This window comes from Ochotona princeps, chromosome 1, assembly GCF_030435755.1.
Source record: "Ochotona princeps isolate mOchPri1 chromosome 1, mOchPri1.hap1, whole genome shotgun sequence".
In the NCBI taxonomy this organism is placed as follows: domain Eukaryota; kingdom Metazoa; phylum Chordata; class Mammalia; order Lagomorpha; family Ochotonidae; genus Ochotona; species Ochotona princeps.
In genome coordinates this window covers 168,128,109-168,152,968 of record NC_080832.1, presented here as the reverse complement: position 1 = coordinate 168,152,968, position 24,860 = coordinate 168,128,109, and the positions used below count along the sequence as shown (strand labels likewise).

Below are 24,860 nucleotides of genomic sequence, written 5' to 3'. Positions count from 1 at the left end.
AGGGGAAGATCTTCCGTCCGATGATTCACTCCCCAAGTGAGTGCAACGGCCGGTGCTGTGCCGATCTGGAGCCAGGAGCCAGGAACTTCCTCCAGGTCTCCCACACGGGTGCAGAGTCCCAAAGCATTGGGTCATCCTCGACTGCTTTCCCAAGCCACAAGCAGGGAGCTGGATGGGAAGTGGAGCTGCCGGGATTAGAACCAGCGCCCATATGGGATCTCAGTGCATGCAAGGTGAGAATTCCTCCTAATTACTAGTAGGACACTGTAAAAGTGGTTGTTCTCTTAGTCTTAGCAGAGGGCAGAGAGGAAGGCGTTGGTTGTGTGGTTAAGTGAAGGTTAACCTCAGAGAGGCCTGCTCAGGTTGATGGACCCCGACACGCTATGCACACTTCCCCAGGCCTTTGCTGTGGGTGAAACACTTCTATCATTTAGTCACCTTCACTGCCACGTACAGGGAGTGGCCTTTGGGAAGCCCCCTGTGCAGGGAGCTCAGAGTGGGTCAAGGGCAAAGAGAAACACCTTCCAAATGCCCGATCCACCTGACAGGTGCTGCAATCCTGCAGAGCAGGGTGAGTGTTGGATGAACGGGGTGCTCCACAATTCCCCTGAGATGCAGGCTTCGCCCCAGGCATCCGTGGATCTGATCTAGTGGGTCTTCAGGCCATGGAACCGGGAATGTCACAGCTGAAAGAAATTTTCCTAAAAGGCTTTCCATAAGTGGCGATTGGAACAAGAGGGACAGGTGTTTAAGTAAAACAGAGATTAGTTTCTGGATTTCAGGGGAGTCTATGCCCAGCAATCACCAAATCCTCCTGATCCCAGTCAGTAACGTTGGTCCTGGGGTCCTGCTTACTAAAGCAATTCATGGCAATCATATTGGCTGAGTTAGAGAAAAATGAGCATTACTTGTATTTAAAGAGAATGGGGTGGTTGGGGGGGAGACAGGAAATTCTACTAGGGAGCAGTGGGCCTCGGGCTGAGTTTGCTTCGAGTGTCAAGTTCACATTCCACGGGAGCGCAGCTTCCACCAGTAGACTGTGTTGGAGACTACCAATGAAACGCCTACTCTATCCACAACACTGTGCTGGCGGTGACATGAGCAGTAGCAGACAATCATCCCTCCGGAGTACAGATTCGCTGTTCTTTGGTTTAGTCTGGAAAGGAGGCGCTAACGGAGAGGTCTCTAGGCAAGGCGTGGTGCCCTGTCGCCGTGTTTTCCTGTTGGGTGAATGTGTTCTAGAGTATTTTTACTTTTCCCTACGAATGCCTTCTTCCCTCTTTCAAGAAAATGGTACTGGGGCATGGTCTGTTTCATTGAAGTATTGAATAGGAATACTTGATTCGGAGCTTATTTTCTCATAAATCTCTGTGTTGATTGGAACAACGCCCAGAGTTGTGGGGCTACATTTTTTTTTTTTTTTTGGCACGGCGTATTTTTTTTTCCTTTCGTCCCTTCTTTGTGCCCACATAGGAACCAAAAAAGTGACAAGGATGGGTTGTTTCTGTCGCTCTTCCCTCCAGAGAAAGAACTGTCAGTCATCGGGGAGCTTAGCAGCAGATACTAGACAAACTGAATTACATCCTTTTGTGAAAGGGCTGAAAAATGGGCCAAACTTAGTTTGAAAGGCAATTTTGTTGCAAGGAATAGCATTGTGGGCAGCTGAGCCAGGACCTTGGGATCCTGCCATTCAGATTTTCCTCACTAAGGGTTGATGCCTGTAACTTGTAAGAAGACTTGGATGAATTTCTTCCCCCATGGCACAGAAATATGCACAGAATCTGAAAAAATAACAAAGCACTTGGAGACTTACACAGATCACTTACACAGGTCACTGTGTCTAACACTCAATAGTAGAAGACAGAATAAGCCCGATGGAGGTGATGCTGTTAGCTAAGCTCATGTTGTAATGTCTGATTCGATTAGGATTCTTCTGACTCCAGCTAATGCTTCTAAGCTCACAGACCTCAAAAAAGGGAGAGAGCCCAGTGCAGTAGCCTAGTGGCTGGTGTTTACATCTTGCATGCCCCGGGATCCCACATGTGCCAGCTAGCTGCTCCGCTTCCCATCCAGCTCCCTGCTTCTGGCCTGGGAAAGCAGCCAAGAATGGCCCAAACCCTGGGGATCCTGCACCCTCATGAGAGACCTACAAAAAGCTCCTGGGTCCTGGCTTTGAATTCGCTCAGCTCCATCCATTGCGACCACTAGGACAGTGAACCAGGGGATGGAAGATCTTTCTCTCTGTGTCTCCTCTCTCTGCATATCTACCTTTCCAGTAAAAATAAGTAAATTTTAAAAATAAGTAAATATGGGCCCGGCACAGTGACCTAGTGGCTAAAGTTCTCACCTTAAACGCCCCGGGATCCCATATGGGTGCCAGTTCTAATCCCAGCAGCTCCACTTCCCATCCAGCTCCCTGCTTGTGGCCTGGGAAAGCAGTTGAGGATGACCCAAAGCCTTGGGAACCCTGTACCTGAGTCGGAGACCCAGAGGAAGAGCTCCTGGCTCCTGGCTTTGGATTGGCTCAGCTCCAACCATTGCTGTCACTTAGGGAGTGAGTCAACATTCGGACGCTCTTCCTGTCTGTCTCTCCTCCTCTCTGTATATCTGACTTTGCAGTAAAAAATAAAATAAATCTTTCAATAAATAAAGGGAGAAGAAGTTCTACTTTTCACTGGGGGAAACAGCCCAGTTCTTTGCAAGAAAGTGTAACAAAATCATTCCACTTAATTGATTGTCTCAATTGAAAAAGGAACTAGAAAATCAGTTGAGGAAATAAAAACAGGTAACGCCAAGTTTTTGAATTCAGCCACTAAGAAGTCTTTTCTGCCATCAAGTTACGTTTCTTCCCAAGCACTGCCACTTAGCTAAAAGAAAACTTCCATTTCAGTTAGATCTGTGCTGGTCCATTGAGCACAGTCTCATTGATCATTTTGATAGAGCAGGTGTTTGGCCTAGCGCTTAAGATGCCCACGTCCCCTGGGTTTCATTCCTCACTTGGCCTCCCAGGTCCGGTTTCCTGCTCCTGTAGATCCATGTGGGAGACCTAGATTGCTTTTCTGGCTCCAGCTCTAGCTGCTGCAGCCATTTGGTGAGTGAGCCAGCAAATAGAGGTGCTTGTGCCCCCAATTAATTATTATTAAAAATGATAACTTTTAAGACTCAGAGGATACTTTGGAAGGTTGATACTTGTCAAGAATTCTTTGTTTCAGTTTTGAAGCTGGCGTTGCCCAACTCCAGCATGCTGCCCTTGGGTCACAGCGCCCTTTTCCCACCTAGCAAATTTGGCTTCAGATCTGATGATATGTGATTTTTCTGCAGCTCCCATCCAGGGCTCGCACATGGCCCTGGATGTTTCAGTAACAGAGCCGAATTTCAGCTGAGAAATTTGCAGTGCAGTTATTTGCCATTTGTCCCTGACCATCTTTGTTCACAGGCAAAAAAAAAAAAAACCACCTCAAATTTCATGAAAATTGCTAATAAGCGTAATTCATTTTATTTCTCTTCATTATGTTCATTTGACTCCTCTTAGAATGCCAAGATATAATAGCCTCAAAAATTACATACATGCCTAACTAGATAATAATTTCCAGGCAGAATATAAACAGGAAAAATCATTTAAAGATGCAGCCTATGGAAAATTGCTTTCTCTCTGATTCTAAAAGCAGTGCCTTTGAAATACAAGTGAATATGGTCCTATTTTAGGAAGTGTCATCATGAAATGTTGATGCTCTATGCCTATTGGATCATTAGAACAGTAGTTCTTCTAGATGGCAGCATTATTAGTTCCTTTGAAAAGAAATTGGCAGGCAGAGAAATAGTCAGTGCTTGACAGGTAACCAACATAGCAAAGACATTTGCCTACTGTAAATCCAGCCCTTCTTTGACTGTTACGATATTCCTTGTTTTGTTATCTTCCTATTGAAACTTACCAAGTTCTCTTTGTAGAAGCTCAAATATATGTAATCAAATCATCCCATGAAATAAAATTATTTCTTTGGAAGATTATTGATTTGAGAGGGAGAGAGGGTGCTTTCATCTGCCAGTTCACGCCCTAAATTCCCAGCCTCAACCACTGGAACTGGGCCACCTCAGTTCCCGCATGGAACTCCATCCAGGCTTCCCGCTTGGATAACAGGGAGCAGTGGACTTGGACCATCCTCCACTGCTCTCCCAGGCACATTAACAGGAACCTGAATTGGAAGTAGAGCAGCCAGGACTCAAATCAGCACTCATGGAGGCCAGTGTCATATGTGGGGGCCTGACTCCCTGCACCAAATGCCAGCTCCCCTTTGAAGTTCTTTAACGGGAGACCCAGATGGAATTCTGGGCTCTTGGCTTCAGCTTGGTCCAGCCCCTGGCCATTGAGGTCATTGGAGAGTGAGCCAGCAGATGGAAAGAATACTGTTACTTTGCCTTTCACATGAATGAATTATAATTTTTTTAAATTTGTGTATTTTTTATTGGAAAGTAAGATATACAGAGAGGAGAGACAGAGAGAAAGAGCTTCCATCTCTTGAGGAGTGTGGTTTACTCCTCAAGTGGCCACAACAACTGCAACAGAACCAAGCTGAAGTCAGGAACCAAGAGCTTATTCTGGGTCTCCCACACAGGTGCGGGGTCCCAAGACTTTGGGCTGTCCCCAACTGATCTCTCAGACCACAAGCACGGAGCTGGATGGGAAGTGGGGCTGCTGGGATTAGAACCGGTGCCCATGTGGAATCCCAGTCCGTGCAACACAAGGACTTTAGCCACTAGGCTACCATACTGGACCTAGATGCATATAATTTTATCCACGCACAAGTAAAATGAGTCCATTCATTCAAAAAAATTACAAAGTCTAATTCCATAGGCTACCTAAGAAATTAGCTTAAATGTATCATAAATTTATATCATGCATTAAGTGATATCTGGGTAGTCACTTGTTAATGTATATGTGAGGTATTTGTGAAGCCATATGGAACATTTTTTTTATTTTGTGTATTTCATTTGAAAGAATTAGAGGGAGAGCGAGACCTTCCATCTGTTCATTCACTCCCCAAATAACCGCAACAGCCAGGGAAGGCCCGAAGCAAGGAGCCAGGAGATTGTTTCAGGTGGGTGCTTCGCCTAGCAAGGAAGACACCCCACTTGGGATACCCACATCCCATTTTGGAAAGCCTTGGTTCAGGTTCCACTTCTGCTGCTAATCCCAACTTCCTGCTAATCTGGGAGGCGGCAAGTAATGACTCCAAGGATTTAGAGCCCTGTCATCCGCATGGAGACCGACCTCCATTGAGTTGCTAGTTCCCAGCTTCAGCCTGGCCCAGCCCCAGCTATTACAGGCATGCAGGAATAGGAGATTTCTCTCTCCCCTTGCCTCACTGTCTACATTTGTGCGTGTGTGTGTGTGTGTGTATGAATTCATGCTTGCATACATCTCAAGTAAGTAAGTAAATAAATTAAAATTTTGTTTGTAAAAGAAAGCCACGAGCCTGCCTCGGAAGCAAAAATGAGCAGGAGCGAGGATACTTCTGCAGCGAAAGCTCAGTTCCAGGTCCCCTAGGACAAGACGTGAGCAACAGCAAGTCACATGACTGAAAAATGAAACGTTTACATGTGACGTCACAGGTGCAAGATGGGTCTAACCTCCAAACTTCAACCTCAGGGCAAATGATATACAACCCTGGCCTCATGCTGATGTGAAGAAACAATGCTGGAAACCACACTGATTTCAAAACCACAGGATGTGTGTTAGTATGTAGCAAACACTGTAATGATGCATGGTAGACAAAACCTTTGTACCAAATTTATGAGAAATATGTATACTACGCTAAAGTAGTTCCAAAGATTCGTGGAAAATTATTAGGAACAAGAAAATTTTGAAACCTGTGTGTTTTTTCATGAACTTCTGAAGACCCCCTCTTGGGTGAATTTCAAAAAATTTTGCATGACAGCCAACTTAGGCTTTTTCAAAGTTTAACTTGTTCCTTTGAGAGACATAGAGACATCTCCCATATACTGGGTCACTTCCCAAATGCCCACAGCTGCTGGGCTGGAACAAGTCAAACCCAGGAGTCCAAATCCCCTCTGGTTCTCTCGCAAGCTGACTGCCCGTTTACCATTAGCCAGGAACTGGATCAAAAGTGGAGTATCCAGGTCTTGAACTGCGGCTCGTGTGAGATGCCAGAGTAACAGGTGATGGCTTCTTCCCCCTGTGCCACACCGCCTGCCCCAGACACACCTGTCTTCAGAGAAGGCAGGTAATGAGAGGGGTCCTTATGCATTGCTGTTCTCCATCAGCCGCTGTCTCAGTCCCAAGAACATCTCTCAGGGATGGTGTCCGGCTGAGGGCTGTGTCTTTCAGGACCCTGAGTGACCAAGGGTTCTGTCCGTTATGAGGGGATCTGCTGGCCTCCCATTGAGCAAGGCAAGAGCCTGCCTCTAAGGAAGAGGTGGCTCTGTGGCAGCGGGCGAGGAGGCCCGTGTTATACAATCCCTGGCCATGTGTACACCGTACCTCCCCAACTGGCTTTGCTGGTGCTTGCCCGCTGGGGACATGGCAGTCATGGCCAAGGTTGCTAATGGAATCTGCCCAGGTTTCCCCTCACCTCCTGCAGGGTGTGTGTGCTGGCACTTCTGTAGCACTTGATTTTGTCTGGCATTCCAGATCCAAGTATACACAGGGGGAAAAGGAGGTGTGTGCGTGATATACCTGTGTGTTGTATGAATGTGACATGACCAGGATGGAAGGAAGTAAATGGACCCTGGGGAGGGATGAGGGCAGGGACTAACTGATGTGTGCACCCCGAATTGAAGGTCTCACTGGGGGTCCCCTTTTGAGGAGCAGTTATCTCTACTCCCAAGGGAACTCTCACACCTTTGAATAGATTAATAAGAAATCATGTGTTGATTTTTTTTATATATATACTCAAGGTAAAGTCCATTTTAAACTTCTATCTTGCTCCATTTTTTTTCATTCCTTTTCCCTTTGCCATAGAACTAGGCCCTTTGCTGAGTAAATAAGCCTGTTAGGAAGGCTCCTACTAGCCTTCTTTTCTTAGAATTAACAAGTAAGTTTTCAGAACAGTGCAAAAGCAGCCTAGGTGGACATTGTTGAACTCCTGTGTGCTGCAGGAGAAGACTGAGGGCAGGAAAGAGTCTTAATGTTACATGAAATACATTAACATAGTTTGAAAAGTTCATGAAAAGTGGAATTGAAAGAGAAGCTTTGGCATAAGGCTGTCTTTCGAAACCTATGGATATGAAAATTCTTCAAAAAAACATAAGCGCATGGACAATGCGTATTACAAAACACTACAGGGCTGGTGTTGTGACTCAACAGTTAACCCGCTTGTAATTCTGGCTTTCCACATCAGAGCACCCTTTCCAGTCCTAGCTACCCACTTGCTGATCCAAGTCCCTGATAATACACATGGGAAGGCAGTGGATGATGACCCAAGTACCTGGGCCTCTGCCACTCATGTGGGAACCAGGCTGCTGGCATCGGCATGGCCCAGCTCTAACCATCGCAGCCATTTGGGAACTGGACCAGCCTTTTAAAAAACAGGTTCAAGGCAATCTGGAAGACAACTTCTTATACAAGGGGGGAAAGAATAGACTCCTGCCACCTGTCTGCCTGCTTCTGCTCTCTTTGCTCAGACCTCTCAGTGGGAATCGCTGATGGCTCTGAGATGGGAAACCAGCTCTTTGGGAGGTTACACGAGCAAATCATGAGTAGCACACATTCTGCTGCTCCCAGAGGAAGCCAAGTGATCCAGTCAGAGCAGAACATGGACAGAGACATCCTACGGTCAATTTCCAGCTTCTCATCGCTTCCTTTCCTCAAAAGTGATTTGCAGCTATGCATATGTGGTCCAACCAAGCAAAGACATTGGGGAAATCTGGGACCATGTTATTTGCAAAGGACTAAATGACAACAGACATGTTTGAGTTGCCTTGGCTATACAAGAAAACCGGCCAGACACTAACCGTGAAAGTCACCTTCAGTAGCAAAACCCCGGAGCCTTGTGTCTTCATTGGATCACTCCTAGGAGAGCTGGGTCTGGCTCCAGTTGAGAAAAGACTTCCTGGCTGCCCATACAAAGCAGGAGTTCCTACCTCAACCTAAAGTTCAGGTATCTATAGTTGAGAAGCAGGTAGCGATGGGCATTATGGTACACATGTCCTGGGACCCATTAGAGGCCTCTTTCCCCTGCCAGGAGCGTGTCTGCCTGTTCACATCTCACTGAAGGGACTGAGGCAGGAGAAGCTAGCCAATGACTTGTAATAATGGCAGGACCTGCTTCGGGGCACACGTTAAAAACCAGGTAGCCAGGGGTTAAGTCTCAGTTTAAGACTTCCACATCCCATGTCAGAGTGCCTGGTTTGAATCTTACCTCTTATCCAGCTCTGATCTTTGCGGTCCAGCTCCCTGCTAACATATACCCTGAGAGTCAGCAGGTGACAGCTAAGGTACTCCCATATGGGAGTCTTGATTGCATTCTGGGCTCCTGGCTTCAGCCTGCCCCAGACTTCACTGTCTCTTTGTCTCTCTGCTTTTCAAATAGAATAAATACATAAAAACCAATGGGAACTCTTGGGGATAACTGGGATAGAGATCGGCATTGTGTCACAATGGGTAAAACCATCAGTTGGCAAGGTCAGCATCCCATATAAGCACCATTTTAACTGCTGGCTGCTCCGTTTTCAATTCACCTCCCTGCTGGTGATCTGGGAAAACAGAGGAAAATTGCTCAAGTGCTTGGGTACCTGCCAAATATGTTGGATGGAGTTCTAGGCTTCTGGCTTTGGCCTTGGCCACCCCTGACCATTGTAGCCATCTGGCAACTGAAAGAACAGATGGGAGATCTGTGTGCCTCTCTCTCTCTTTCTCTGTAACTTTTTCTTTCAAATGTAAATTCAATCTCTAAAACATTGAGATAGTTTACAAAGATTGGAAGTTATATAGAAAGGACTTTACAGAAGTCGATAAAAATGCATATTTTTAAAAAGCTATGTGTGGCTTTCAACATTTTTCTTTTTGCATCAAAATCAATTCCGTATCAAGGACCTCAGCAGTGCCAGCACACACCCTACAGGAGGTAAGGGGGAACCTGGGCAGATTCCATCACCCTTTTGGAATGCCTTTGTATTTGGGACATACAGAATACCACATGTAGACCATGTGAATACTTACTTTACTTACTCATTTGGAGCATTTATTTACTGGGTTGGGGTATTGTGCCCAGTTTAGGTCTCTACCCCTGAAAGGAATAATATGAAGGTAATCTTATCTGATTGTCGTTATTCATGATCCTGTTGGTCTCCAGGGTTGATGTGGTTGTCTGTCTTCCTTTTCTGCTATGACTTAGGGTCTTAGGTCTGAGTGCCTTTATCTGAAAGCGACACTTTCCCCACCATGATCTTCCCATTAGGCAAGGTTTCTGCAGGAAATAGGTGGCCACGCTCATTCTGACATGCACATGGTATGTTTGTAGCAGGCCCAGCTGCCAAGGTGTGTCCAGAATCCTCAACAAAGAGTTCCAGCAGTCTCCCTCAGAGTTAAATGAGGTGAACCTGTTTCTGCATGTGCTGCCTATAGGCAATTGTTGGTTACATCTTCCGCAAGAACCAAGAGTCTAATAAACTGTTGATCTATTTTATAGAAAGAAGTTACAGGTGTGTGGGAGATTCTCTTTCGCAACAAGAGAAGGCCAAGTTCTGAACTGGGAATGAACCCACTTTTAATACTCCCACGCCAGCGTGTTAAAACATCTCTAACTCCATGAGGTTTTACTGCACAGAATTTTCATCTGTGCAATAATTTTTCACTCACCCAGTACCTTTTCTAGCAAATATTCAACAGATGTTTCTTGAACCATATGGAGTGGTATGAGATAAAATTGAAATAGAGTCAATGTGAAGACGTTTGGTCTAAATTAGGGCTCCTGGCGCCTTCGGGGTCTTCCTGTCTCTATTAGAGGGGAAATAAACCTTATTTATCCCTGTAGATGGAAACCACCACTTTGCCCACTGCATTTGAGTCCATTCAAAGACTGAAGCCCTTCCAGGAGACTCAGGCCGCCTCCAGAGCCTCACGTGCTGTCCACACTCACCCGTTTGCCTCTTGCTCCCAGCCTTGGAAGCAGCCATCCAGAGCCATTGTCCTCTAACTTGAATGTGTGTATGCGTGGAACTCTTGGGAGAGCTTGTTGCAACAGACCACTGGGCCTCCTCCAAAGTCCCTGGGGAATGCTGATGCTGCCAGTGTGGGGGGCCGTGCTAAGAACTGACTTGAAGAAATGCTCCCCATTCTTTGGTGCCCAACTGAATTACTTGAGAATCTTTCATAAGTATGAGCTTTCCCCTGGTACGTCTGATTTCATTGATCAAGAATCTGGCTTACCCACTGTTGTCTCTTTTTTTTTTTTTTAACTTTATTTGAAAGACAGAAAGCTCCCCTCCACTGGTTCACTCCTGAGATGAGGAGGAGGGAAGCCAAATCAGGAAGCAAGAACTCCTCAATTGGAGTCTACCATGAGAGGGACAGAAACCCAGTTATTTGAGTAATCATTGGTGCCTCCCAGGGTCTGTGTTAGCAGGAAGTTGGAGTCTGAGCCGGAAGTCTCCCAGGGTCTAAGACAGGGACTCTGCTATGGGACACAGGCATCACACCCACCACTCCCAGTAGTTTTTATGATAACATGAGTTGTTCCATAGGATTGATCACCGGGTTAGAAACCATGAGAAGTAGCAAGAATTGAGCAAATAGAAAAAAACATGGAGGACAGAGAATGGTAAAACAAGCTTGAAGTTAAAGCTTATCCCCATTAATCCGATACAATGCTGCAATGAGGGATGACAGCATTGAATTGCCTTACCTCACCCTGATCCTGGGCTGTGACTTCTCACCGTGCCCCACTGAAATTGTTGACAGCTCTGAGAGACGATTATTAAAAATGTGCTTCTAGAGAAAGCATGAACATTTATGGAGGGCACCCAGGAGGAGAGAGGGGAGGCTAAATGCTGGTTTTGAAGATTTGGGGAAGAGGCACAAGGCACAACTTAGAACTCACAGGTTTGATGGCAGAACTTGGCTAAGTCTTCCACACAGTCAGTGATGTTGTTCTAACTTGTGCGCTGAGTACCTGAACTTCCTTACAAAAGCCACTCCACTCTCTCCTACAGTAACGCTCAGTATGTCTGCAGGTGTTCCGCTTGTTGTAGAGTGTGAGCTTGCAGGCATGGCACGTGTGAAGTATTATTCAGCCCCCAAGATTGAGGATGAAGAAGGAGCTTAGCCATGAAAAACCCAAGAAGATAAAACCGAGCTCTTTGAGAAGTGCTTCTGAGATGTGGCCTGACACCTTTCTTGTCTACAGTGTGTGCCTGAGTACATGGGCAGATGTTTTCTGTAAATAACCTGTTTCCCTCCATTTTCTACAGTTTGTTTAAAAAAATAAAGTCCACAGTCAAATCTGATCATGTTAACCTAGAAACAGCTCTACCTTACTTAGAATGTACATGATTTTTTTTAGCAAGAGGCTCTTAAATCTAGTTTTAAGAATTGTTTCTCATAGCGTAGCGGTTAAAGTCCTCGCCTTGAATGCACCAGGATCCCATATGGGTGCCTGTTCTAATCCCAGCAGCTCCACTTCCCATCCAGCTCCCTGCCTGTGGCCTGGGAATGCAGTCAAAGACAGCCCAAAGGTTTGGGACCTTGCACCAGTGTGGGAGACCTGGAAGAAACTCCTGGCTCCTGGCTTCGGATTGGCTCAGCTCTAGCAGTAGTGGCCATTTGGGGAGTGAACCATCGGACGGAAGATCTTCCCCTCTGCCTCTCCTCCTCTCTGTATATCTGCCTTTCCAATAAAAGTAAATGAATCTTTAAAAAGAATTGTTTCTTGATATAAATAAAATTACCTGAATGGCATGTATCGAAAAAAAAGTAAAAATAAAAGGCTGGAGGTATAGGCCATGGCTGTCCCTTGTTGTGTGCTTGAGGTGTGGATGGGCTCAGCCTACAGCAACCAAACCCCCTCAGTCACTTCACAGTGTAGATTTCTGGTCAGTCCTTTACTCCTGTGTCTCCTGGCTTCCAGCATCGCAGTATTTTAACATCACATCATCTTGGTATTTATTTTTGCTTGTTCCTTGCGTAAAACAACTTTGTTGAAATGAGTTCACTATTGGGTTAGCTTCATTCACTGTCTTACATAAGAACTGAGGCACATCCAGTGTGCGACCTTTTCGATGGCTGTTGGAGAAGATAAAAAAACCAGCGGTTCGGATAGCATGCCAAGTGCCATGTGGGCTGTCAGCCTTGCTACTGTTTTTGTTTTGTTCCTGCGCATGTGTGTTAATGCCTCAGAACACATACGCTCCCATCAGTCTCCCAGAGCTGATCTCAGCCCAGAACAGCCAGCATTATTTCAGTGCCTCTCCCTGGCCGTCACCTCACAGTACCTGATCTTATCCATAGGTTTTTGCACAGGCAACTCTGTCCGCAGTGAATAAAGCCAGAGAGATTCTCTAAGGTGTAGCCTGTTCATCTGTTGTGGAAGGGAGCTTTTTTTAAGTGACAAATAGTTCGTGCCGTAGACCTGTTTAAGTATAGAGTATTAAGAGGGATCCTCACACCTCTCTGCCATTGGTCCTGCCAACACTGCTGTGCAGGTTGCTAACCCTCTGGGCTATGGGAGTGAAGCTGCCCTGCTGCAGGCGAGGAGAAAAGGCCAAAGGGCACTGTGGCCTGGAAGTAAAACTGCCCATGCGCCTTCCCAGAGAAATGCCCTCCACAGAAGCTCAGAGTTCTTCTTCATAGGCATGACTCCCTGGAGTAAAATCTTCCTGACTTTTTTATCATCCACACTCTGTTGACCGCCTGTCATATGCCAGACAGTATGCTAAATGCAGGGAATACATGTAAATAAGATGGGATACATGGTGCTTTGATATTCACAGTAGCTATGATTGCAACATGATTTGACTCTTGAATTCATGCAGGTGTTTTTTTTTTTTTAAAGATTTATTTTATTTGAGAGGCAGAGTTACAGAAAGAGAAGGAGACACGCAGAAAAATGAAGATCTTCCATCTGGCTGGCTGGCTGGCTGCCCAAATAGCTGAAATGGTCAGGGCTGGGCCAGGCCTAATCCAGGAGCCAGGAGCTCCATCTGGAGCTCCATGGCAAAGGTCAGAACACTTGACACATCTGCTCATTTCCCACGCACACTAGCCATGACCTGGTTCAGAAGTGGAGCAGCCTGATGCTCACATGGCAAGCCAGCATCACGGGCAGTGGCTTAACCTGCAATGCCCCAACTCTGCCCCCTCACACAGGACCCCCTCACCCCCATAGTGATGATCAGAGGATGGAAACAGTTCAGTGGTGGAGGTGGGGAAGTGGGCCTAGAGGGAGCTGCCACCTCACAGCCTGCTGTCAAAGACTGGTGAGGAAAGAGGTGTAACGTTCAGTGGGGCCCAGTGGCTGCTGCTGCTTTCTGGCTTGCCATGGCATTCTTCTGCCACATACCCACCACTTCATGCCACCCTCCAGCATCAGCAGCCGGCCAGCCCTCTCAGGACTGCCTGACCTTACCCTGTCTTGTGAGCTGAATGAACTCCTCTTTATAAAGCTGGTATTCTTTTGTAGTGACCAGATGCTGACTAGTGTATCATTACAATCGAGAAGATCCTCCTAAAAATGTCTTCTCCGTGTAATGGCCAAGGCCAGCATGAAGGTGGGAAACTGAGCAGAAAGAGTTGCTAGGTCCTTTTGAGAGATTCACAGGAGGCATTTCTGCTTCCTGAACCACAAATGCGGGTGGTCAGGTTACCTTACAGTGAACCAGGGAGTTGCACCCACATTACCCTGTCTTACAGGGCATGACATGGTGGGAGTTGAATATTATTCCTGCTGCAGTGTCAGCTCCTGGGAGCCTGGAAGCAAAGGAGTGAGTTACAGCCTTCCCCACCTACCTCTCTGTTTTTTCGTCTGCTCATTTGCAGTACTAGGAAGTGTGACAGTAAGGTTGGCGATCAGAGAATTTCCTGTGCTGTGTCCCACAGAGATGAAAAGGCTGAAGCTTAGATTGGAACAACACCTCTTTCTTCGTCTTTCACTGGTTAGCAGTGGACCACCCTGCTCACTGTCGGGCAGGGTCCCGCCCCAGAAGCCCACCCAGAAGGATAAGGCAACTCTAGGGTTTTGTCACACCTGAGGCAAGAACTAGGAATACAGGAGGACTTCAATAGGTTTGTAGGAAAATGGAATCAAAGGAACTGTTGTAGGAACTGTTCATCTTTGAAAAAAAAAGTTTGAACTTCATGCATAGTTTCTTTATAATATACATTTTCCATGAAATTTGTGAAGACCTTTTTATTTAAAAAAAAAAAATTTATGAGGCCAAAGTGGTGTAGAGATTAAGCCACTGCCCGCGACACCAGCATCCCATACAAGTACTGGTTCATGTCCTAGATGCTCCACTTCCAATCCAGCTCTCAGCTACAGTGCCTGGGAAAAGCAGCAGAAGAGGACCGAGAACTTGGACCCCAGCCACTCTCGTGGGAGACCTGGATGAAGCTCCTGGCACCTTACTTTAACCTGGCCCAATCCAGGCCATTGTGACTCCTTGGAGAGTGAACTAGCCAATGAAAAATCCCTCTCTTTGCCTGTTCTTTTTCTCTCTGCATCTTTGCCTTTCAAATAAATAAATCCTTTTTAAAAATGTGTGTGACAAAGTAATAACACATCTTTTGAATTCTGCTTTGAAATCCCCTTGTACAAGAGAAAGATGCTAGCTATCTACAGGCCCGAGAAAGAGGCAGTGCAAGACGTAGGTCAGATAGAGAGGTTGAATAAAACGAGGACTCTCTCAGCAGCACTGAATTAGACAACTCAGTCACCAGTGAGCTTAACAAGCAAGGGTTCAGTGCAGCAAGGTTTCTAACCCTTGAAGTTTTTGTTGCCTTGAGCTAGATCAATTTTTAAGACTTATTTCTTTTTATTGGAGAAGCAGACTTACAAAGAGAAGGAGAGACAGAGAAAAATCTTCCATCCACTGGTTCACTCTCCAAGTGGCTGCAGTTGCCAAAGCTGAGCTAATCCAAAGCCAGGAGCTGTATTAAAAATGAAGCAGCCAGGACATGAAGCAGCATATGGATGCTGGCACTTGCAGTTGGACAGTTAACCAACTGCACCATTGCACCGGCCCCTACCTGTATCTATCTTCACTGTAGACCAATGTGTAATCTTTATTGTCCAAGGCATGGTAGAATAGTTAATAGACTCTCTAGCTTCTCCACCAGAGGCCAATAGCCCCTGCCAAATCATGACAACCCTAGGTGACTCCAAACATTACTGTACCTAGGGCTAAGAGAATCATCGTTGAGGGAGAACCAGTGTGGTAAAGAGGCATGAATGAATGCCAGATTGTGGTTGAGTTACTGAGTCGTTAAGCCTGGACCACTTTCAGCAGATCTGGCAGCCAAGAGCAGGCAGATGATGGGAGGTAGGGAGGATGATTTTGTTGGTCGTTGTGTTCGGGTTAAGTCTAAGGGAAGACATATTGATTTGCCAGAGGAGAGAAGAACTTAGAAAGTTTTCAGATAACGAAGTCATGAGATAACAGCACTTACTTACCAGGTGCCCAAATAGTGAGGTCTGAAGTTACCAGACTGGGCCAAGCTCTGTGGTTGCCACTAATACTCCTTGTGCAAAAATCCCTCAGAATTCCCAAATGACAGCAGGCCATTAAAGCCTAAGCCCAGGACCCTGGGTGCTCTATACAACTGCTCAGATCCTATCCACCAAGGAGAAAGCCCTAGTGGTGGGTGAGCAAAGTATACATGGTCCCTGTGTTGCAGTGTAAGCCTCTGAGGATAAGTCTCGGGCAGTAGCAGGAAGCACAACCAGCCCTGGTGTGGGGAAGAAGGAAGAAGTTGATGAACAGAGGGAGGCAGTGATGCTTAAAGTTTTTAAGATGCAAGATTAGGAATTATTACCAACCAGGCAAACAAGGAAGGAAAAAACATTGTATTGGCAAGGGAAGGCATAGAAAATCTAGAAGTGTTAGAGAGTAGAAGAACTCTAGCATGTGTATTAATGGAAACTCACAGATAACAATTTGACTATAAGCAGAAAAGAACGTGTCTGAATTCACCAAGCCAAGGAGCCAAAGTGATTTCATGACCAAAAACCAGAAGAGCCAGGGGTTACATGCCTTATCAGACTGTTTTTTTAGCAAAGTTTCAAGTAACCATTAAGTTGCAGGGAAATCCCAAAAAGGTTTATGCTGATTCAAAAGTGGGCAACTGCACATGCCCGCTAAGTTATCACATGGGTCTCGCCTGCATTCCAGGGTTGGTGAAGGGGAAGACTTTACCGTGTAGTGAGAGGCTCTAAACTTCGTGCATCAGAAAGATGAAGTTGAGGCTGCAGCTGAATACTTGCACATGGAATCCTGCACCCGGCTCTGCCGGTCTGGAGCTCATGGTCTCTAATCCAGGAAAGTTCATGCAAATCTGTCCTCACCCAACCAGTCGTGTTGCCTGAAAAAAGGGAAAATCTGCTTGGTTTTAATTAGAGTTAAAGCAATGAGAGATGGGGCGGGGGGGCAGACAGGCACTTGTCTTAGCAGTTAAGACATGACTTACGACGCTACATGTGGATTCAATTCCCTGACTCTGGGTCTTGAGTCCAGTTTCCTGCTAATGTTGATCCAGGAATTCAAGCAGTTGGGTTCCTGCCACCCACATGGCAAACCTGGATTGAGTCATCAGTTTGGGCCCATCCCAGTCCCGGCTGTTGGATATTCCGGGAGTACGCCAGTAGGATGGGAGCTCTTTTCTCACCATTGTCTATCCCCTGTCTTTGAAAGGATGGGCAGGGTTGGGTCTCTTTCAGGTGGGGAAGGGTACAAAAAGGAATCACAGGAGATGAGTATGTCTAGAAGACAAGCCAGCAGCCAGATCCTAAAGAACCTTCCAGATTATTAGTGTTCTGACCTTTTTTCTGTGAGTGAAAGCATACTTAGCTTTCAGGCAGGGAGTGGTGTGAGCAAATTTGTCCCTCACAAAGACCATTCTTCTGTAGGTTAAGGAGCGCCAGGAGAAGTGCTGTGGCCTTGCTGCCGCTAGGTGGCGGTGGTGGGTGGAATGAGAGAGGGTTTAGATGTGGGACTTTTCATTGGCTGCTAACCATCAAGTTTGGAGGAGGGAATGATTCCGGTTCCTGACATGAGTGGCTGGGGGGGGGGGGGGGGGGGATGAAATACAAAACAATTTGAAGAGGAGTGGGTATCAAGGAGAAGGTGAATTAGTTCCATGGGGAACCCTCTCAGCCTGAGTATAAAAAGGTAGTTGTAAAAGTGGCCGGGAGCTGAAAAACAGGGCTGAAGGCTTAGATTTGCTGTTGATCAGCATGTTCATGCTACCTGCTGTCTGTCATGAGTACAGTGAGATCAACCATGGAGGCTTGTGTGGCTCTGGAACTGGCCAAACGTGTATGGGCTAAACACTTGCTAAATGAGCACCTAGTATGTTCTCCATGCTCTCTTAGGAACTGGGGTGGAGGAAATGACCAAGGCCAGAGAGACGTGCCCCAACCCTCCTAGAGGCCATGGGCTCTCAGGGACCGAGATCAGTGCCTCTCCGTTTCCCCTGCTCAGCATCAGACCCACCTCCACTTGCTCTGTCACCACTCTGGCTCCGGCTAGAAAGCCCCATCTTCTCTTGCGTTGGGAGGGGAAGATCTTGTTTTCTGGCCTTCCGCAGGAGCTCTGTACTCCTCTGTCCACCTCTCTGAGAAGGCAGGGACCTCCCTTTGATGCTGAGATGCACAGAGCCAAAGTGTATTCTGCTCTTCCCAACCCAAAATACGGATGCAGCCTCAGAGCTGCAGGTTCCAAATGACGCAAGCAGTTGTAAATGCTCATGAAGGCTGTGACCTTGGCCTTCTGGAGCCGGCAGAAGGCTCATTAACTCTGTGCCACAGAATTAATCTTGTCAGCATCTGTGAGGCAGGCTAGCGGGCCACACACCGAGGGGGAGAGGATTAGAAGCCACACTCCCCGGTCTGCATTTGTTTCAAGGATCCACTGTGGTCCCCTGCAGTCTCTTCTTTCCAAGGTCAAAAGTGAAGCACCACTTCTGAGCTTTGATTTCCGTGCCTGTGTTTTCACAGAAACTCCCGTTCATGTATCTGCCGTGGAGTTCAATCCAGACAACATCCTTCAGACTAAAAGAAAGGTCAGGGTTCAGCCTTCAATTTTGAAAGACAACAGAAGCTCCCTTAGAGGGACTGATGGCATGTGGCTATTTCTGTTTAAAGTTTGATTGAGTGAGTGATTGATTTAAAAGCAGCGTGATTCAGTGGATTCATTCCCAAAAGGGCCACAATGCTGGTGTGCCAGGATCCTGGCATTCCAACCAGGTCTCCCACATGGATGGTAGGGCCCCAGTCCTCGGCCCATCCTCTGAAGCCTTCCCAAATGAATTAATAGGGAACTGGATTGGAAGTAGAATAGGCAGGCACTGGCTTCATTTGCCGCACCACAGTACCAGAGTTGGTCTGTGACATTTTTTTTTAAAGATTTATTTATTTCCATTACAGAATCAGATATACAAAGCGGAGGAGAGATAATGAGGAAGATCTTCCATCCGATGGTTCACTTCCCAAGTGGCCGCAACGGCTGGAGCTGAGCCGATCTGAAACCAGGAGCCAGGAACTTCCTCCAGGTCTCCCGTGCAGGTGCAGGGTCCCAAGGCCTTGGGCCATCCTCGACTGCTTTCCCAGGCCACGAGCAGGGAGCTGGATAGGAAGTGGCGCTGCAGGATTAGAACCAGCAGTTCCTTTTTGGATAAGGACCTAACATCTATTTGTAAGAAGTCTTGTCAGGAATGAGGGATCGGAGAGAGAGAGAACCAGTCCAGGAATTAGGAGAAGAAGGATGAGCAACACATCGTATCTTGCCCACTTCTTCCCAGTCCCACCCCCACGTGTCTACTAAACAATGTATTGTTGCCCAGCTCTGGATGGCTAAACCACGATGCTAAATTTGCAGTGAAAGTCTAAATTGTGCCCAACTTCATTTCTGGTTCAGAAATATCTTACTACATTCCAGCTGCTTAGAAATTGTTGATCTGAGTTTCACATACACATTTTCTATTTTTTTTTAAGATTTTTTTAATTTTTATTGTAAAGACAGATCTACAGAGTGAGGAGAGGCAAAAAGGAAGAACTTCCATCTGCTGGTTCACTCCCCCAGCTGGCCGCCAATGGGCTGAGTTGAGCTGATCCAAAGCCTAGAGCCAGGAGCCTCCTCTAGATCTCCCCCATGGGTGCAGAGCCCCAAGGCTTTGAGCCTTCCTCTTCTGCTTTCCTAGGCCACAAGCAGGGAGCTGGTTAGGAAGTGGAGCAGCCAACACACAAACTGGCACCCATATAGTATCCTGGTGCTGGAAGGGGGAGAATTAGCCAGTTGAGCCACTGTACCCAAACCATCATGCAGGTTTTCATCACTGACCTGCCCACTGAGGTCTGCGCCCCTTAAGAATGTGCTTAATCTGATTACATTAGTGCCTGGAAAAGCAGTATGATGACCTGAGTACTTGGGCCTCTGCCTACCCATATAGGAGACCTGGGTGGAGTTCCTGGCTTCCGCCTGGATCGACCCCAGCAACCGTGGCCGTTGGGAGAGTGAATCAGCAGATGGAACACCTCTGTGTCCTCTTGTTCTCTGTAGCTCTGCCATACAAGTACATACATACATACAGTCATACAGAGATACATACGAACATACATAACTCTTAATGGGTAGATTGATGGCTGAAAGACAAAGGTGAGGATAAAATTTAAGATTCTTAGGACTTACTGATCCAGGAGTCTCAACATCAGAGAGTCTTGGGGTCCAGGAATGATGTGCCGCAGAGATGTGATTTTGTCTGTGTGTCTGAGCTAGCCAGCTTGTACATGCACACATTAGGCTTTCAGAGTTAGAAGAGTATAACCTTCGGTAGAGTCCACCCACATAGGACACCAGACACCAGCTTACAACTTAGGCCTATGAAATCACTGTGGCTCTAGCAGAACACTGCCACCTGCTGTCTCTTGGGCACTGGTTCTAACGATGCCCACATCTTTTATAGATAACCTCATATAGCAAGGGGGATTTTGTAGATCTGGGTAAGGCTATTGAGACAGATCAAGTGAATTAACCTATAGTGCTTAGAACCTGCATAAATCAACATTAGCTTACTAAATTACTATTTACTGTTTGCATAGAAAAGATCATAGGCCAGGAAAGGTCCAGTACCTTGTCCGGAGCATGAAGTTTGAGAACAAACCTGGAACCAGAACTCAGAGCCCTGACTCCTGGACTGTTTAGTGTTTTGTCATTACAATGTTACATTCTTGCTTTGCTACAGAATCTCATTTTCAGAGTCAAAACCATGAATTAAGGTGCACCTCCTCCTACTAGGTTTAGTTACGGTTGAGAGCTATAATCACCCATGGTGTTCTCAGAACTTTTCAAGAAAAATGAAACATAAAGCCAGGACCTCAGTGGAAATCTCATGTGTTTGTAAAGCAGCCAGTTTAGCAATGGAGTTTTCTCTGGTTATAGATCCATCATTTGTCCCCTGCAAACCTGACCCACTAACACAAAAACCAGACCACATATCTGCTAGTGGAATTGCAGGGCTCTGGGCCAGAGCTAGTGAATGAGCATCCTGTAGATATCTGTAAACCTCGGACTGTAAAACCCTGGCCCGACCTCTAAGGCGGATGCTCCATTTGAACACATGGGACCTGTTCCAAACATTCTCTCCCAAAACTCTAGTTGGATTTAAAACTCAGGCATTGCCAAACCAGCTCATACTGGTATGTGTTCGTCACCTACAAAAGCAAAAAGTCTTCTTATGAAAATAAACAGAAAGGTGCGAAAGAGCCTGTCAGGAGACCAGTGCAGGTGGAGTCAGTGAGATACATTCCAGACCTGTGACACCAGCTTGCTCCCCTCCAGTCTCCTGCACGCATGCGCAGCCAGCCCCTGTCACTGGAGCTCAAGAATGCCTTGATGAGATTGCAAAGGAAAAGGTGTTTTTTTCTCTCCACCCTCACATTCAACATAGCACAACTCTATGGCCACAGATCAGGATTTTTCTTTCTTTTATTTAAGATTTATTTTTATTGGAAGGCAAATTTACAGAGAGAAGAAGGTACTGAGAAAAAAAAAAAATTTCCATCCACTGATTCACTCCCCAGATGGCCACAATGGCTGGAGCAGATCCGATCTAATATGAAGCCAGGAGCCAGAAGCTTTCCCTAGGTCTCCCATGCGGGTACAGGGTCATCCTCCTCTGCTTTCCCAGGCCACAAACAGGGAGCTGACTGGGAAATGGAGCAGTCTGAACACAAACTGGCAACCAAATGGGATCCTGGCACTTACAAGGAGGTGGAAAGGGGCGATTCTCCTGGGGTGGATGCGATGGCTGAATTGGCTAATCCTGTGCCTGATGGTGCTGGCATCCCATATGGGCACTCCCTGTTAATGTGCTTAGGAAAGCAACAAATGATCGCCCATGTGCTTAGGCTCCTGCAATCATGTGGAAGACCCAGAGGAAGCTACTGGCTCCTGGCTTTATACGGGCCCATTTCCAATCATTGTGGCCATTTGGGGAGTGAAATCAGCTCACAGATCTCTCTCTCTTTCTTTCTTTCTCTCACTTGCTTGCTCGCTATAACCGTGCCGTTCCAATAAATAAGTACAAACCAGTTTCCAGGGCCCAGTGCAAAAGCCTAGTAGCTAAATCTTTGCCTTCAATGCGCTAGGATCCCATATGGGTGCCAGTTTGTGTCCTGCTGCTCCACTTGCCAGTCAGCTTCCTGCTTGTGGCCTGGAAAAGCAGCCTAGGATGGTCCACACCTTGGGACCCCGCACCCACATAGAAAACCCAGAAGAAGCTCCTGGCCCCTGGCTTCAGATCAGTTCAGCTCCAGCCTTTGCGGCCACTTGAGGAGTAAATCAGCAGACAGATTTTCCTCTCAGTCTTTCTCTCTGTAAGTCTGACTTTCCAATAAAAATAATGAATATATTCTTTTAAGTTTTCGAAGACATTACTGCCAGTCTCCACCTCCCTTCTCAGAAGTGGTGGGGCTGAGAGGCCTAACCCTCCAATCACTGGGTCTCCTGTCACCCAGCCCTGCCCCACCCTCATCCCTTCATTAGCATAGCCTCTATTGTGATGGAAAGGGTCTCTTTGTCAAGGATAAAAGTCACTGGTGCCAGTAAGGAATTCCATAAACCAAAAGTACTTCCGCTTACAGCACCGACATGTTTGAGAACAGGAGTCTCACGTGTGAGGCTGCCCAGGAGAGCTTAGAACACTGGATGTTTCAGGGAGCCAGACAGGCAGGTTTCTGGCCATGCATTCTGTCTGTCGCCTTTTTTATTTTTAAAGATTGATTGATTTTTATTGGAAAGGCAGATCTACAGGGAGGAGAGAGAGAGAGATCTTCCATCTGCTAGTTCACTCTCCAAGTGGCCACAACAGTCAGAATTGAGCCAAATCCGAAACCAGGAGCCAGGAGACTCTTCAGGTCTCCCATGAGGGTACAGGGCTTTGGGCTGACCTCAACTGCTTTTCCAGGCACAAGCAGGGGAGCTGGATGGGAAGCGGGGGCTGCTGGTACATGAACCAGCAGTGCCCGTAGGGGATCCCAGCACTTGCAGTGGGGAGGATTAACCTAACGGAACCATTGTGCCTGGGCTTGAAGACCTCACTTTAAGCATGGTGGAATTTCTGGAGTGTCACAGACGCCATTGCTGTCCAACCCAGGGCAGTGAAGAGGATTACAAATGGCAGCAAGCCCTAGACTCCACATACTGAACTAGCTACTCCATGGCCTTTAAGCAGCCATGCTCCTATCACCATGTTTTGGTCCGTGTGGACAAAGCAGTCTAAGCCTGTAGTGGAGTTGTCCAGTTCCACTCCGCCGGCACTGTCGCTGTCACTGTATGATTCCAGACACAAATGCTCAGCGTTCTGTTAACATCTGTCTGAACCTGGCCTGACAGGAAGAGGCCCCACTCCTACTTGGGTGTGTCACAGCAGACTGTACCTCAAAGGCAGCCTCAGGAGCACTCTGGTGAAATAAAATAGGGGAATTCAGTAAGGGCAGGAGACCTGGGGATAGGCGAGAGGAAATCCCAGAGCCTTTGGAACTATATCCCAAAACTAATTCACCTTAATAAAAAAATACTCTGATATTTGTACAATGGCACTGCCCAACAAAGCATTTCCCAGAATGCATCCCTGTTGCTAAGCAATGCACAACTCTATTTTTGACTCCAAGGTCTCTCCTCAGATTCTAGGATGGGAAGTTCCTGCCAACGTCGGCTACATTTCTGATATTTGCAGGGCCAGGTGGGGAAGACCACAGCTACAACTTAGAGCCCTCTGTACCCTTCAGACCCTCAAGGAGGCCCCCATTCCTTCTGCAAAGTTCTTATCGTCCATAGCCCTCATCTCGCAATGGGAGAAGCCGACTACTCAAGCATGGCAGGCTGCTTCCATTTTCCCCGGAGCTTCGAGAAGCCCAAAGCCTCTGTTGGTGTTCAGGCCCACAGTGCTGCTGCTGCTGCTGCGTGTTCCAGGGACTTTATGCAGACATAAATGTTTGCAGGCTCCTCTGGGATGCCACTCCCATGTGTCCGTCACTAGGTGCCACCCATTGTCTGCCCCACCCCACCCCCACGCATCACAGCATGCCCTTGTTGTGATGTCTGTCTTGCTTCGGCTAAATGGCCCGCCAGGCCAACAAGAGTGTCATTGGTAGACCCCGTCCATTTGTCATCACACGTTCTCATAGAGGCCGTGCTGGTGCCGGTGGGTGTGGAAGAAGAAAAACTGCAGCCATTGTGCTTAGCACAAGGAGACTCCGGCACATCCTCCCTGGGGCCATGAACCTCCCCGCGGTCTAACTGGATTTGCACGAACAGAGCCAGGAGCCAGCTCCAGGGAGGCGGAGAAAGGCAAGAGGCCATGGTCTCCATGTCAGGAGGCCCCTGGGAAAGAAAGGGACTTCTGTGAAGAGTCCCATGGAAGGCTCATTCCCCTCTCGCCTGGGGCTGGGGAGGGAGCGGCAGGGGGAGGGAGGTGGAGGTCAGCCCTGCGTGACTGATGTGACGTTGGGTGCCCTTCCTGGGCTTGAATTTGAGGAACTGAGGAGGCGCCCGTGGCCAGAGTCAGTCCCTCAGAGGCAGGATGGAAGAACTGTCAGGCCCTGCCCCTGCCTCTCGTGTCTACCAAGGCCGGGCAAATTAATGACCCACGGAGGATATGATATGGTACAAAAACTTTTCCTGGATTTTTTCCGTAGGCGGCTGAGTCAGAGGCCAACCGCAGAGGAGTTGGAACAGAGAAACATTCTGAAACGTGAGTGAGCCACTGGTGTGGGGTGGGGGCTTCGTTGTCGTGGGACCCCAGGTCTCTGCCTTGGGCCTGTGCGGACACCATGGAGAACTCAGCTGGGGTTAGCCCGCATTCTTGGGTGCAGAAAGCCCAAGGCCCATCTCCCCACCCTAGACCAGTCTAGGTCCACTTTGCCCCGGCCTTGTTCTTTGGAAACTTGCGCGCAGCCTGCAGATCCTTCCCTTCTGTGAGTTACCCGAGAGCACTTGAAAAAGTGGGTGGGGAAATAGAATGAAAAGATCCCGTGATTTCTCTATGAACATTTTAAGTTCACTTGGTAGAGTCAGCGGGAAGTTGAGAGAAACCTTCTTACTCAATGACTTGGAGGAGAGTCAGGTTCCCCTTTGAGCCAAATTGTCTTGAAAATGCTGAATGTGAACTGGGTGGCTCCAATTACAGAAACAGT

The 24,860-nt window shown here is 47.2% G+C and overlaps 1 protein-coding gene across 5 annotated transcripts in view; it reads left to right on the top strand.

Moving 5' to 3' along the window:
- Window positions 1-24,860, top strand: part of PHACTR1 (phosphatase and actin regulator 1) — a 307,729-nt gene that overhangs the window by 270,237 nt on the left and 12,632 nt on the right. For all 5 annotated transcript variants that reach the window (XM_058668686.1, XM_058668694.1, XM_058668674.1 and 2 more), the window contains one exon: window positions 24,363-24,418. In XM_058668686.1, the coding sequence (XP_058524669.1) occupies window positions 24,363-24,418 (56 nt within the window). The remainder of the gene's footprint in view (window positions 1-24,362; window positions 24,419-24,860) is intronic.